Raw genomic sequence first — 14,936 nt, 5'->3', positions numbered from 1 at the left:
TGTTCCGAGATAAGTCAGGGGTATCTGTATAGGTCTTGTAGGATCAATACTTCGAATGGTTGCAGCTGGTTTGGTGTCATATTAAGTTCTTAATCCCTGTACCTAGTTCCACTCTTCAGTTTTCTTATAATTAACATCAGTTTCATAAAACCCATTATAGAACCGTGTGGGACTCAATTTAACATAAAATATGTTAAATTAAATGGGTAACACATAATTCATAATAGTGCATGATGACTAATATCGAAACGATAAACTTCGGATTCATCAAGATGTTCATTTTATAGTTTAAAAGAGAAGCACGGAGAAGCATAGAGAGCAGGAGAGATGTGGTAGGTGCTCTTAAAAAGGCTTGGTGCTCTCAATCACAGTGTGCTCAAACAGGCACTGTGCTGATATAAGCTCCACACCCTAATTATCACGGCTGCAAATTACATCAAGTTTCTGTCGCACTCTCACAGGCAATTACAAGCAGAACAAAAACAAAGGAAGCACCATTAGTCAGACCGTTCTCATAGAAACACATTACTTTACAAGCTAATGGATTATTATTGTTACTCATTACAGCCATTATATCAAATACAGCTTTGGAGAGAGCATCTGCAGGCAGCGTTTGTGATTTAACCTTATGGGCTGTGCAGTCAGGTTCCTGTTTCAGATAGATTGTAATGGTAATTGAAGATCAGGATGCTTTACAGTCCTGCAGTTGCTGCAGTTCTCTGAACGATAAGTCAGGTCGAGCATTGCAGCCCCAACAGTCACTATTCACAATTCCTTCACTATACTGTACACTCAAACAGCACAAGTCTGTATATGGTGCAGTTATAATTCTAATCTACACAATTTATATAGAATTTACTGGATAAAATGTGTTATTTGTAATTACATAGTACTTATTATACATTATTTCATGGCATATTGTTTAGGCTACTGTTTAATCTTAAGATAAGTAACTTAAAATACAACTCTGGAAAAATGGAGTAATCGCGATTTTACATACTGTAAAGTGCAGAGGCGGGGGAGCAGTGGGTCCGCCCACGTCGTGACTCGCAGCTACTGTCGGTCCCAGCATTCCGGTACCGGCATAAAGACTCAGCCTCTGCCCTCACTTAGAGAGACGCTACAGGTGAGAGGAAGGCTGAGGCAGAACGGACCCTGTGTGCCTCCTGACTGCAGGATCACGGTGGCCAAGCCCCTATCCTCAGGGGTGCCGTCACAATACAGACATTTTATCTTTTTATTCTAAAATATCTGAAAACGCTCCTCATTTCTGCAGTGTTGATCTGCCTTACCTTGGTTACCGGCGCCTCCCACAGACTAACGCACTTATATTTTTATTACACCCAGTGGGATAAAGCAAATATTTAGCTAGAAATAAATCCTACAGTATCTAAAAAAAAAAAACTGCAGCATCATCGGTCTCCGGTGAGGATCCGTGATTGATTGTAGAACGCAATAATAATCTCTCCTTCAAAGTTTCTTCTGTGACTTCTTTAGAGCATTATTTCTCAATTTTTTGTCACAAACCTTTGTTCTGAAGTATAATCCAGTGTCCGTCAGTGTGTGACACAAGGTCAGAGCGTGATATGAACGTATGGGCTTGTGAACAATCTATTGGATCATTGATTCACTCAATGCTCAATAAGTCGATTCAACCCAAAGCGTTTCTTCTTTCTTTTTTTTACAGGTAAATAAAAATTTAAACCATTTCTTTGTTATCTGTACTTTGACTTTTACTAGGGGATTATAATTGATTATAATCAAAAATTAGATTTTTTGTAAAAAAAAAAAAAATCAAAGATTATTTTTAGGCCATAATCGGCCAGCACTAGAATGTAGTAAAACTGTGCTATGAAACCAAAACTGTCCGGACCAAATGTGCACAATGTAGAAAGACATGAACCTTGATCCAGATTTTCAGGTGTGAAAACACTTTAAGTAGTAAATCTGACAAGGCTGTCGTGGTTGCAGGTCCAAGTCGGCGCTTCAAGCGAGTGGTGGAGACGATCCAGACACAGTTGTTAAGCACGCACGACCAGCCCGGAGTCCAGCAGCTGGCCGGTGAGTAAGCCCCTCCCCCTCCCCATCTTCTGCGAGCATGTACCCCACCACACAACCACTCCATAGCACGTCACTACACACCACAGATCCAAACAACCCCCCAGCACCACTCCGTGTGAATGGGATACCCCACCTTCACCACAAAGCAAGCCCCTCTACCACCCCACTACCCCACCCTACCACCACCACCACCATCAGATACCCCCCCTCACATGCACTGATCAGACTCTGCATGTGTACACAGAGCCTGAGAACAGTATATACTATATGTGTGTACATATATATAAACCCCACTTCTGGTTATTATTATTATTTTCACTTTAAGTCTTGTATAAAAGAACAGTATAATGAGCTTAATAAAGAAACAGTTGCTGGGTTTATAAAGGAAGATTGGATATGGATTCTTCAGGGGAAAAGGTGTCCTGAAAAGCTGCCCCTAACTCTGCTTTGAGAAGAAGATGGAGATGAAAAAAAGAGAAAAGAAAGAGAAAAAGAGAAATGCCTTTGTCCTTTTTCTATGCATGTCTTTCCTCCTGACTCGCACATTGCCTGCTGCACGCCGAGGTCCTGCTCACCTCCTTGATAACAGCTCCCCCTACTGAGATGAAACAGCTCCTACAACAGCAGCTCAGTGCTTTTCATTTTAAAATCAAGTTCCAGCAGTTTAAAGCTGAATTGTTTAAAGGGCCCATATCCTACAATATCTTTAGATTTCTTTTTATCATAAAATAAATAAGTAAATAAATAAATGTTTTATGCCACTTTAACATGAATGTGGAGCTCCTTCTCTAAGCTAAATTGCCCAGTATAAGTAGGACCTTATATTTGATTGCATTGGGAAAAAAAATGGCTTAATGTTTCTGATTAAATAATTACAACATTTATATCAGTGTATCAGTGTAGTAAATGAAATTAGAATCTGTTTTTTTTTTTTTTTTTAGAAATTTGAGAATTTTTACTCTTTAAACACCACAAGAGATTCTGGACTGGGTTTTACATCAGGAATACCTGTGTTGTATTTACATTTGTGCATAAAGTCTAGTGACTACAGCCTTATTGAACACTAGTTAGGTTCAGAATTTTTATTTACACAGGGCTACACTTCAGTTTTTCACCATGATAGCTTAATTAATTTTAAAAAATGGAACCCTAAGGGATATCACAGCGCATAAAAAAACGTGTTTCATAGTAATTCATATTAGTGTCTGCATTAATATCAGAAGTAATAACAGATTTTTTTTTAATTTATACTGCAAGAAGTTAAACCACAATATGGATCTTAGTCAGTTAGTAATCTTTTAATTTGTCTAAATTGTAATTTTTTTAAAAGTCCAAAACCAGTCAAATACTGTTAGCATTTAGCTTAGCACAGGTACTCATTTGCTTTCCTGTATTTGACTTCCTTGTGTTCATATTATGAAAACTGGTTAGCTTTTAGCCTAGCACCAATAGCCAGCTTCCCCCGGCGTTAGCATTCTCACTCGCTGAGTTTGAGACTGTCTTGTTTTACAGCTCTGTTTTGTTTATAAAGGATTTTTTTTTTTTTGTGAAAGAGGGTCACTTCCATCTACCAGAATAAATTATATTACATTATATGGCACAGCATCATGACTAAAGCTGAAGGAATGTTTATAAGGAATAGGATTTTTAACCATAGAACTGTTAGTCCATATAATGTAGACTTTTTTGGTCACAGGGTTTTCTATGTATTGATCTCTGTGTGGTTCCTAGTGCTTTATCCATCTTAAAAGGAGGTGAACATCTTATCTACTAATCAAGAAAAGGTGGTTTTAATGACAAACAAATATTTAAAAATATATCACTGTAAGTAAATGCATTTTGACATTTTTTTGACATCAGAAAACTGACTTTAACAATGTTTACACATTTTGTTAAACTCTTGTATTTAATAAAGTGGAGATTTTCAATGATATGGGCCCTTTAACCTCTTTTGCATTGCATGTTGTAATTTAATGAAAGTGTTTAATCAGTAAAACTGCTGCAGATGTTTTGGCTAATTTTACCTCATGTCTGCTCCGGGGAGTCCCAGTCCCGGGGCTGGGGAATCACGCTCTGCACATTTTGTGCTTACCCTCATTTAACACACCTGAATCAACTCAGTAACTAGTTAACAAGCCCCTCGCGTGCTGAGTCAGGTGTGTTTGGGTAAGAAAACATGAGGAAATGTGCAGAGCGGGGGAGGGGAGGGGTCGGGCTGGGCTGGGATTGGGAATTACTCATGTATCACTCATGTGAGTTTAGGTAGAATAATGCTTCATCAAATCAGATTTCAGTGGAGCTGTAATAGCGTGACTCAGGTGGTCTGCTGTGATATCAGGGAGGGGGAGGGGCCAGGCTGGAGTGTATTCCCCCCCCCTTTCCCATCTCCGATCACTTGGTGTGTCACACCTGCTGCATCCCACCTTCCTGTGCTCTCTCTCTCTCTCTCTCTCTCTCTCTCTCTCTCTCTCTCTCTCTCTCTCTCTCTTTCTCTGTCTTAGCCTACCTTTTCTGTCTCCACATCTTTCCTACTCTTTTTCTTTATCTATTTTCTGTTCCTCTCTCTCTCTCTCTCTCTCTGTCAAACTCCCTTGCTCACGTGCCCATCACTGCCTCCCTGCCTCCTCGTCCCTCAGTGTGGAGCAGCTCAGAGTGTGTGTGAATCTCAGGCTTGTGTGGATGTGCACTCAGGGGTGATCCAGTGTGCTGCTCTGCTCTACTACAAAAAACTAGCTTCATGCTGGAGTTTGCTTTAACACTTATACTAACAATCTATTAGCCTATATACTAATAAGTGAGTGTAAACAGAGACGTGTGTGTACATGTACAGCACAGGCCACACACCTTCTCTTTTTCAATGGTTTTCTTTATTTTCATGACTATTAACATTGTAGATTCTCACTGAAGGCATCAAAACTATGAATGAACACATGAAGTTTTATGTACTTAACAAAAAAAAGGTGAAATAACTAAAAAAAAAAAAACATGCTTTATATTCTAGTTTCTTCAAAATAGCCACCTTTGCTCTGATTACTGCTTTGCACACTCTTGGCATCATTCTCTCAATGAGCTTCAAGAGGTAGAGTCACCTGAAATGAACAGTTTTCCAACAGTCTTGAAAGAAGGAGTTCCCAGAGGTGTTTAGGACTTGTTGGCCCTTTGCCTGTTGCCACTCTGTGGTCCAGCTCACCCCAAACCATCTGGATCGGGTTCAGGTTCGGTGACTGTAGAGGCCAGCTCATTTTTTGTTCAGTAGATAAAACTCCACATGTGTTCATTCATAGTTTTGATGCCTTTAGTGAGAATCTACACTATAAATAGTCATGAAAATAAAGAAAACACATTGAATAAGAAGGTGTGTCCAAATTTTGGCCTGTATTGTAGTTGTTTATGTGTTTATTAGCTTTGAGAAGCTTCTTCCAAAGAATTGACATTCCTCACTTCCTTATTTTAGAGCTGATTTTAAAAACTGAGCTCAACCATCCTTTATCTTGTCCCGATACAGACATCTGTTCAGACACGTCATGAACTAACAGCTCATTTGTTCCACTTCTAGATGATTAAGAGACACAATTAGTGTGAAATTAGACACTTTTATGCCCCATGTAACACTCTACTTATTCTAAAGTTTCTCAACACAGACACGTCATTTGCATAATACTGTACAGTATATCACAAATACAGCATATATTTAGAAAGTCCCTACATTTATTCAGCATCTATATTTTATTATTAGATTTATTTTCAGTAGGGCCTGTATAACATTTACAATAATGTAGTACTGAGAAAAAAAAATTAAAACCGTATTTCTTTTTTGTATAGAATAGATCAAAATAAACCTAAATACACTATAAATAATCATGCAATAATTCAATCAACCATGTATAAGTTTAGTACCTGTAAGAAGTGAATATAAAAGTTAAAATGTGTTTGAATAATCCTCTAACATCATTTAGTACCTACAGAGCTCTGTATATTGTATATCTCACAGTATTGTATAGATTCAAATACTGTATATATCAGTTCTTATTATAGTTCAGTGCTATATATTTTACAGTACTGTGTGTCTTACACGGTCCATTCTGTATATTCCTGTATTTACTGCACACACATAACATTTCCTAGATACAGCTCTGGAAAAAAAATAAGAGACCAATCAGTTTCTCTAATTTTGCTATTTATAGTTATATGTTTGAGCAAAATGAACATTGTTGTTTTATTCTATAAACTACGCAATGCAAAGAAAACAAGATCATATTCATAAAGTTTAGAAATCAATATTTGATGGAATAACTTTTAATCACAGTTTTCATGCATCTTGGCATGTTCTCCTCCCCCAGTCTTATACACTGCTTTTGGATAACATTATGCCACTCCTGGTGCAAAAACTCATCTTCCTCTTGATTATATTCCAGAGGTTTTTAAGTTGGTAAGATCAAAGAAACTCATCATTTTTAAGTGGTCTCTTATTTTTTTTCCAGAGCTGTATTTTCAGAAGAGTCAAACCCTATAAAATATAAATAGCTGGTTGCACCTTATTTTAGTAATTTTTAGTTTGCATCCAATAACCAGGAGTCACATCCTCCCAGAGAGAGCAAGGCCAATTATGCTCTCTGGGAACCTTTTCTGGGACCCCCATGCTGCACAATTTATCTAATAAAAAGGCTAAAAAGCACATTCTCATCCATTTTCCTCTTCTGCAACTCCAGAGAACTCGCAGGGCACTGGAAAAACAGGCAAACTCTCAAAGTCAAAGTGTGGTAAGATCTCTGAGTTCTCACAGAGCACCTCACTAAGCACTGAAAAGAAAATTCCATGTTTTTATCCCCCCCCCCCCCAAAAAAGTGTATATTTCTTTAAATTGAATAAATACTGACAGTAATGATGATCAAACACTGGAATTTTCCTTTAAATCCACAATGCTGTTCACCTTCCTGTTAAAGAAATCACTGCCCTTTCACCTTTCACCTCCCCTAAAATCACCCCATAGTCTGAAGCACAGTACTGCTGTATATCAAATGATCACAAGCACACATTAAAGTTCTCTGTGTTAAACTCGGACACAGTAAATCACAGATCTGCATGCTCTTACATGACTTTAATACACACTTACTTTGTAAATTGAGTATATTGAGTGATTTGTGCATGAAGATGTGGTCAGTAATCGGTTATTTGAAGGCATTACCCCTAAAGTAAAATGCAACATAAACTTCAGTTAAAATTCAGATAAAATTCAGTTTTATGTTAATTTTATTGTGCTGACATACATGTTGTAATTGTTTTACACAGTCTCTATTATTTTAATGTATGTTTATGGATTTGGTATAAAAAAGCTCATACGCATAGAGCATAGAAATATATTGAATTAATTAGGCTTCTTTCAGTTTACCAGACTTTTAGTGAATGTTACAGTTAGCTTGCCTACATGGTAAGTTGTAAAGGTCTGGACTACACTTTTGGCTAAACATTTCATAATGGCAGGTTCACACTACACAATTTTAGCCCAGTTTTTTAGTCACCGACAGTTTTTCATTGATTGCTGACAAAAACTGTGCTCGCAGGTAAAACGGGATTTCTCTGTGCTCACTCAATTGTGTTTTCTGAGCTTCTGAAAGATGCTTGAGAAGCTGTCGCCAAGTGATTGCTGACACCTGGCAAATATTTGGCATACTAGATATCTGATCCAGTCGTTGACTGGGAGTCAGAAGCAGTGACTACCAACGGGATACGACCAATGGGATCACGTAGAAAGAGAAGAATAGGTCCAAGGGCATTTTCACACCAGCCTTATTTGGTACAGTTAAAACAAACTCTGGTCCGTTTGTTACTTTAGTGTGGTTCGATTGGGGCAGGTGTGAAAACAGTAATCGCACTCGGGTTCGGATCAAAAGAATCGGAGCGAGACCAGCTAGAGGAGGTGATCTCGCTCTGGTCCCAAACGAACTCTGGAGCAGTTCACTTGTAGTGAGAATGTAATCTGGTCTTGATCAGACCCAACTATCAAATATAGTCCATTTATTTGAGCTAAATAAACTGCTGATATGGCGCAATTTAATCTGATATATTAGCCAGATAACACTATTTACCGTAGCTATGAACAAACGCTGTCCATACACACGCGGTCTGTGCTGTGCTCACTGCTCGCAGCCACGTGACTTGATTTACTATGTTTACTATGCTGACAGAATCTTCTGTCTATATTTACTTTTTTCTCCCATGCCAGACAGCTCTAACCAATCAGAGGACACGGCCTGCTCGTGTGGTTTATTGGTGCACATTTTGGTGTGTTTAGGTTTGTGCCTGTGTGAAACCAAACCAAGCAGAGGGAGAAACGCTCCAAGTAAATGAACTCATCAACTGATTTGGACCAGAAAAACGAACTGCAGGTGTGAAAATCCCCCAAGACACATCTCATAAGGGGTCTGAGCAATTTCTCTCTCCCTGTTATAACACTGTTAAACACTAGAGGGAGCCTGCGAGTGAGTCCTCTATGAAGTGGGTGAAAGGAGATAAAAGCTACAAACTTGATTTACTTGTTCTGAGTATTCCTTTAATTTTAGAAAGTAAAATAATCTATTTTACTAAAAAAATAAAAGAAGGCATGCCTGTATGTTTCTATTTTCAGATTTACACAGTAAAGATGCTGCATCTCTGCTATTGTGAGCTGATTGGTTGGTGAGCTAATGCTGGAGCGCTAGGTTTACAAGGTTTATAACTGGAGTGCTGAAACATGTAGTGTGAAAGTCTCAACAACTGAAAAACTTTACAGCACAACCAGTCGTGTAGTGTGAACAGCACAAGAACTGACCATTTAAAAAGTTGAAAGTAAAATTTCCTCATACTTTTTAAAAAGTACAAAATAGTATATTTAAAAAAAGTACACTTTTAGTTTACTGTAATTCTGTATACTTCTAAAATACTTATTTCTAAATATACTTTTACTTTGTAGAAAGTAAATTAAATTACTACATTAGTATTTATATATATATATATATATATATATATATATATATATATATATATATATATATATATATATATATATATATAGGTATTACATATTATAACAGTTAAAATGTATTTTAATGCTCTGTAATTATAATGAGGAATATATAAATAGTAAATTATAGGATACAGTGTAAAATAACACATTTAAATGTCAAATAAAAAAAGTACATTTGTAACATTTGTAAAATTTGTATTTTTATATCCAATGAAGTATACTAGAAGTGTGCTACTTACAAAAGACAGGAACAGTATGTGTATGTGTACTCTAATATAAATAGATCACATATATTCAACATCAATTCTACATGTCTAATATACTCTGTGTATAATAGTGATCGAGTTGTAATACTCATTAAATGTATTATAATTTTACTGTAAGCATATTTAAAATATGGGGTTACACACATGAAGTAGTATCAAAGTTTAAATGTCACTTAGGTATATTTTAAATGGTTCCATTTTAGTACAGTTAAGAACACTATTTACTATTGTACTACTATTGTACTATTTTTATTTTTTATTTATACAAAAAAAAGTTGTTCCATTTTAGCACTCTTTAAATATACTGTTATATAATTATGTGGCTACAAGTACATGACTTTAGTGCACTAAAGCATAATAATGCTTAGTATACTTTAATCTTAATCTAATCTAAAATGTTCACTAGGCTTATCCCTCAGGAACAGTTCTATTCTATGCAACTTTATTATACATTATTACTGTTACTATATATTGCTATATAATATAGAGTATTGCTGATCTGTATTAAGATGAAGATAATTAAAAATGATATTCTGCAGCTCTAATATTATATTAACAACATTAGATTAATAATATTTTGCATCATTTTAGAGAACGTCCAGCCTGCGTCTGTCTCTCTCTTTTAGATTAATACACATATAATTTACCTCACAGCTTCTTAATGGCTCCAGCAGCATCAGGAGCAGCTGTTGTGTATGAGAGTGAGTCAGTATGTGTAGTAGTGTGTTTAGTTCAGAGAAATCACTATTAGAGCTTTTGTTATTCAGCTGTAAACAGCCTCGGGCTGTAGGTGCAGGTGGGTTTCTGAGCAGGGGTCTGTAGATTCCCACAGAAGCTCTGAATTAGAGGAGGAAATCCTGCATAGAGACAATATCCACCTGCCATCAGACTGAGAGGAACAGAACAAAAGTGAGGAAACATGCATTTAGAGAGGAAGCCTTCAGTTACATACATGTGTTTACTCTGCATCTGCTGTATCTATATATAAACTATCAATAACCACAGACAATAACCTCAGTATGTTTCCCTGTATTTAGTAAATTATAGAAATCCTGTGTACACATAATAGGAGCCAATGGGAAAATGTCCAATACCGTGTGAAGCATGTAGTGTTGTAGAATATACAGCTCTAGAAAAAAAAAAAAAAAAAAACACGAGACCACTGCAGTTTCTGAATCAGTTTCTTTGATTTTGCTGTTTATAGGTATATGTTTGAGTAAAATGAACATTGATATTTTATTCTATAAAGTATGGACAACATTTCTCTCCAATTACAAATAAAAATAGTCATTTAGAGTATTTATTTAAAGAAAATGAGGAATTGCTGAAATAACAAAAAAAAAAAGATGCAGTGCTCTCAGACCTCAAATATTGAGAGAAAGAAAACAAGTTTATATTTATAAAGTTTTAAGAGTTCAGAAATCAATATTTGGTGGAATAACCCTGGTTTTGTAATCACAGTTTTCATGCATCTTGGCATGTTCTCCTCCACCAGTCTTACACACTGCTTTTGGATAACTTTATGTCACTCCTGTGCAAAAAATTAACAGTTCAGTTTGGTTTGATGGCTTTTGATTATCCACCTTCCTCTGGATTCCTCTGGAGGTTTTCAATTTGGTAAAATCAAAGAAACTCATCATTTTTAAGTGGTCTCTTATTTTTTTACAGAGCTGCATATCAGGAGATATTCAGTTAAATATTCTTTTCATATTTATGTATTTTTTATTCAATTAGAGATGAGAGTAGTTTTCAAGATATACAACTATTCTATACAATATGTGTTTTAGGAGTTTGATGCCAAATAATGTGAAATTCATTAACACCCACGAGGAACCAAGCAGGCTTAAATTATGTTTATGAGCTGTAGTTGGTTGAGCAGCACATTAGAATCTGAATACCACTTTAATTTTTACAGTGGAGTGCAAATCATCTGAGACCACACTGAAAATCTGGTAACACTTTTCTTAAAGTGTTTAAATTATGAAGAATTTAAAACAAAGATATGTTATTCATCTCTCTCTTTTGATGTAAATATGCAAATACAGTGGCCAGAAATTTGGACACACCTTAAATTCAGTGTTTTTGTTCATTATTTTAAGATTGTCTGCATTGTAGATTAATACTGAAATCATACAAACTATAAATAAATCCAGAATATGTTAATATTTAACGTTCTTTAAACTTGGCACCTCTTAGATGACAGCTTTGCCCATCTTGGCTGGATTTTCTCAGTCAGTTTTATGAGGTAGAGTCACCTAAATGTTATCTAAGTATTTAAAGTTATTACATGACTCCATAGTTGTTCCTTTATAGTCTGGAAAAAACATTGAATGAATGAGAAGGTGTGTCCAAACTGTACACTAATTACACTCAATTAAGAGTCGATGGAATGGAATGATGTATAACATCTTGCGGCACATTTGCAACTGGGCCTGTAGATCCTGCACACCAATGGGTTGCCAAATCTGGCATCTCATTTCTCTGTAAATGCTTAATTGGCGACATATCTGGCAACTGGGTTGAGTCGATTTGTTTCGTCACTCTTTTGGAGTTCCTGTAGTTTTAGAGAAGGTGGACATAATAATAAAAAACAGTGCAGAGAAGCATTTTCACTGGTGGTCTCAGATGTTGGACCCCACTGTGTGCATACATTATATGTAGGTTAATTAGAAAATATCACCAGCATTTTGGTGGGGAAAAGTGCCTCTGAGAGCTCTTCTTCTCATTCTTTCCATCTCGTCCTCTCCTCGCTTTGTCTCTCTCTCTCTCTCTCTCTCTCTCTCTCTCTGTGGCCACGTCTCCTAGCGTGATCCCCATTATTCATTTGTTTGTTTGTTCTCTTTCTCTCTTTCTCTCTTTTTTCCCCTTTTTTTCTTCCCGTCTGTGTACCTAGGCAGCCCATTGAGTAACTTCTTTGACGTAATTAAACAACTTTTTTCAGACGAGAAGAACGGCCAGGTGCCCCACCCACCTGGCACGCCCAACCGACACGCGCCTAACGCCCGGCGGCACGAGCCCGACCCTAGTGACTCTAAGTGCCCAGCGGGCAATGCCAGGGACAGTCCCCGGATGGTGGCCTCTGTTGGAACACAGGAGCAGCCCTAGAGAAGATTTCTGTTGTAGATCTGTAGATTGAGCTATTTCCTTTTTTTTGTTTTATTTTTTCTTTTCTTTTTTTTTCTTTTGTTCAACCTTAGTATAAGAATATCTAACTGATGTACTGTATGAACTGTCAGCAGTGATGTAAATAACCGAATAGACTTTTGTAATGATGGAACGACTGTATAAAAAAAACACACATATGAAGAGGAGTTTTACATAGTAGAGCATACGCCCTCCCCCTGCTCTGTCCATCCATCCGCCAACCCAACCCAGCCCAGCTCAGTCTAATCCCCCACACTTCCACCCACTCAATCACCCACCCATTGTCTGTCATTTGTGGCAAAGCCGCTTTTTTTCCTGTTGTATCCACTCTTTTTTCCTTCCTTCCTTCCTTCCTTGCTTCCTTTTTCCTCCCTCACCTGTGTAATGACTTGTTTCTGCTGCCAGGAATTATCCAGAAAAGCTATTAACGCCCCCCATCCCGCATCCCTGCTCCGCCTGCGCCCGCCCGCACCAACCACACTCGCCGGCAGAGGGCGCCGTTCACCGCGAGACAATTTCCGAGGAAACTGGACCCTTCATCCCTCCTCCTCACCTTCACCTTTCCTCTCCAGATCATCTGTGCTCTTGAGGATAACACACATACACACATACATACATACATATACACACAAACATACACACAGATACACACAGTCTCCGATCAACTCTTCTCTCCAGGCCAGACTCCACCCCTTCCTCTTCGTCCTCCTCGCCCTCCTCGACCCTTCTTCAATCTCCTCATCCTCCTCATCCTCCAAGCTTCTGAACTTTAACACGCAAACACACACACACACACACACACACACACACACACACACACACACACACACACACACACACTCACGAAGAACTTATGCGACAAGCCTTCAGCCTGCTCAACCACCTTACTTACACTACTTACATTAGGCTACTCACATCCACACACACACGTGCACAATTACACATACATAAACACACACACACATGGACACTCTTACGGACATGCACAACTCTGGGATTTACTCAAAAAGAAAAAAAAACGACAGTGGAAACGGGGAGAAAAGACCTTAAGGATTGTCCCAAGGGGATGGAAACTCTTCACAGATTGTATTGTGTCATTTTTCGATGTTTCTTTTCAATGAAGATCCTAAAGCACTGCTGCAAATGGATGAAATGCTTATTCCCAACAAATATGTGGGTTGGGGATGGAATGGGATATTATAGGATGGGATGGGAGGAGATGGGAATAGGGTGGTGGGCATTGGGGCAATGGGGGTCGGGAAGAGTTAATATTCAGAGGAATGATGTCGGGTCCATGGAGATTATATACTTATGAATGATTTGTTCTGTTGTACAGACCAATACACTATGTATAACGAAATGTCTAGATGTAATACTAATGTTTAGTTATGTTGTAGATCCAGATTTAAATCGTGTGCTGTCACATAATTGCCATTTTCCTTGTATTTTATCCATCCTTTATGAAACGTTTTATTTGACCTCATTGTTTCAGAGTAGCGGTTGTTGCTTCGTTCCGCCCGTTTTACGGTTCATATCTCATGTCTTGATGACCAGCAGTTATAGAGCACGGAAGAGGTGTATAATTCATACGTGACTATTTTTGTATTTTTGTTTGTTTTGTTTTGTTTTTTTTCTCTCTTTTATTTATTCATATCTGGTCCACTTCTTCTTTATCTGTACCTTAATCCCTAATTTATTTCTATTATCAGATTATGTATAGGAGAGGAAGACGTTAGATGATGAACTGAATGTTATTTATTTACAGCCCCGAGCGCTGGTATGCGCCGGGGCGACGCAGATTTGTTCATTTGAAGAACACAAAAAAAGAAAAGAAAAGAACAAAAAAGAGATCTTTCTTATGTCTTGAGTTAAGAGAATTATGTGGACATATTTGAGGATATTTCTTTCTTTCCTAGCTTTGAATGAGATAAAAAAAAACATGTAGTATATGTTTAAAAACGGTAATTTAACAGTTATTTAAGAATGTAGTCTAGCCTCTTCGGGGAGGGAATGAGCCTCTTCTTGATATTTGTCAGTTTCATTGTGTGTGTACAATGGATTGAGACAAAACAAAAAAAAAAAACAGGCTCCTCTTGAATCAGTTCTCTTGTAAATAGACTGATCCCACCTTCTTCAGACGTGAAGTTGAAGTGTCGGGTGGGCGGTTCCTGCTCTTTGCTTTTAACTTGTATTATTGCTGTGTGCATGCCAGACATTGGCTTTCCTTTGCATGGCGCTAGTGTAATTGTTAACCCCCCACCCTCCTCTCGCTACTCCTTCCCTCCGTTACGTGAGGCGTTGGGAGGGGGAGGACCCTCTCGACTCCTCTCTTTTTTCTCTGTTATTCTAGCCGCTGTTTTTCTGTCCTTCTCTCTCTTTTCCCGTCCTTTAGTGCACTGAGTTTTGAAATGCTTCCTCTTGTCTGTACCATGTACCTCTCTCTCTCTCTCTCTCTCTCTCTC

The 14,936-nt window shown here is 37.7% G+C and overlaps 1 protein-coding gene across 8 annotated transcripts in view; it reads left to right on the top strand.

Annotated features, from left to right (window-relative positions):
• The window catches only part of brsk2a (BR serine/threonine kinase 2a), a 343,610-nt gene extending 328,674 nt beyond the window's left edge, over positions 1 to 14,936 (top strand). For 4 of the 8 annotated variants that reach the window (XM_049474716.1, XM_049474712.1, XM_049474713.1 and 1 more), the window contains 2 exons: positions 1,972 to 2,061; positions 12,224 to 14,936. In XM_049474716.1, coding sequence (XP_049330673.1) covers positions 1,972 to 2,061; positions 12,224 to 12,435 — 302 coding nt within the window. In that variant the 3' untranslated portion in view covers positions 12,436 to 14,936. Of the gene's footprint in view, positions 1 to 1,971; positions 2,062 to 6,770; positions 8,958 to 12,223 lie in introns of those variants that run through there. The other 4 variants (XM_049474717.1, XM_049474715.1, XM_049474718.1 and 1 more) reach the window with 3 other exon arrangements.

This window comes from Astyanax mexicanus, chromosome 2 (genome assembly GCF_023375975.1).
Source record: "Astyanax mexicanus isolate ESR-SI-001 chromosome 2, AstMex3_surface, whole genome shotgun sequence".
NCBI classification, from domain to species: Eukaryota; Metazoa; Chordata; class Actinopteri; order Characiformes; family Acestrorhamphidae; genus Astyanax; species Astyanax mexicanus.
Note: the sequence above shows the minus strand (reverse complement) of the source record. Positions and strands in the feature narration are given on the sequence as shown.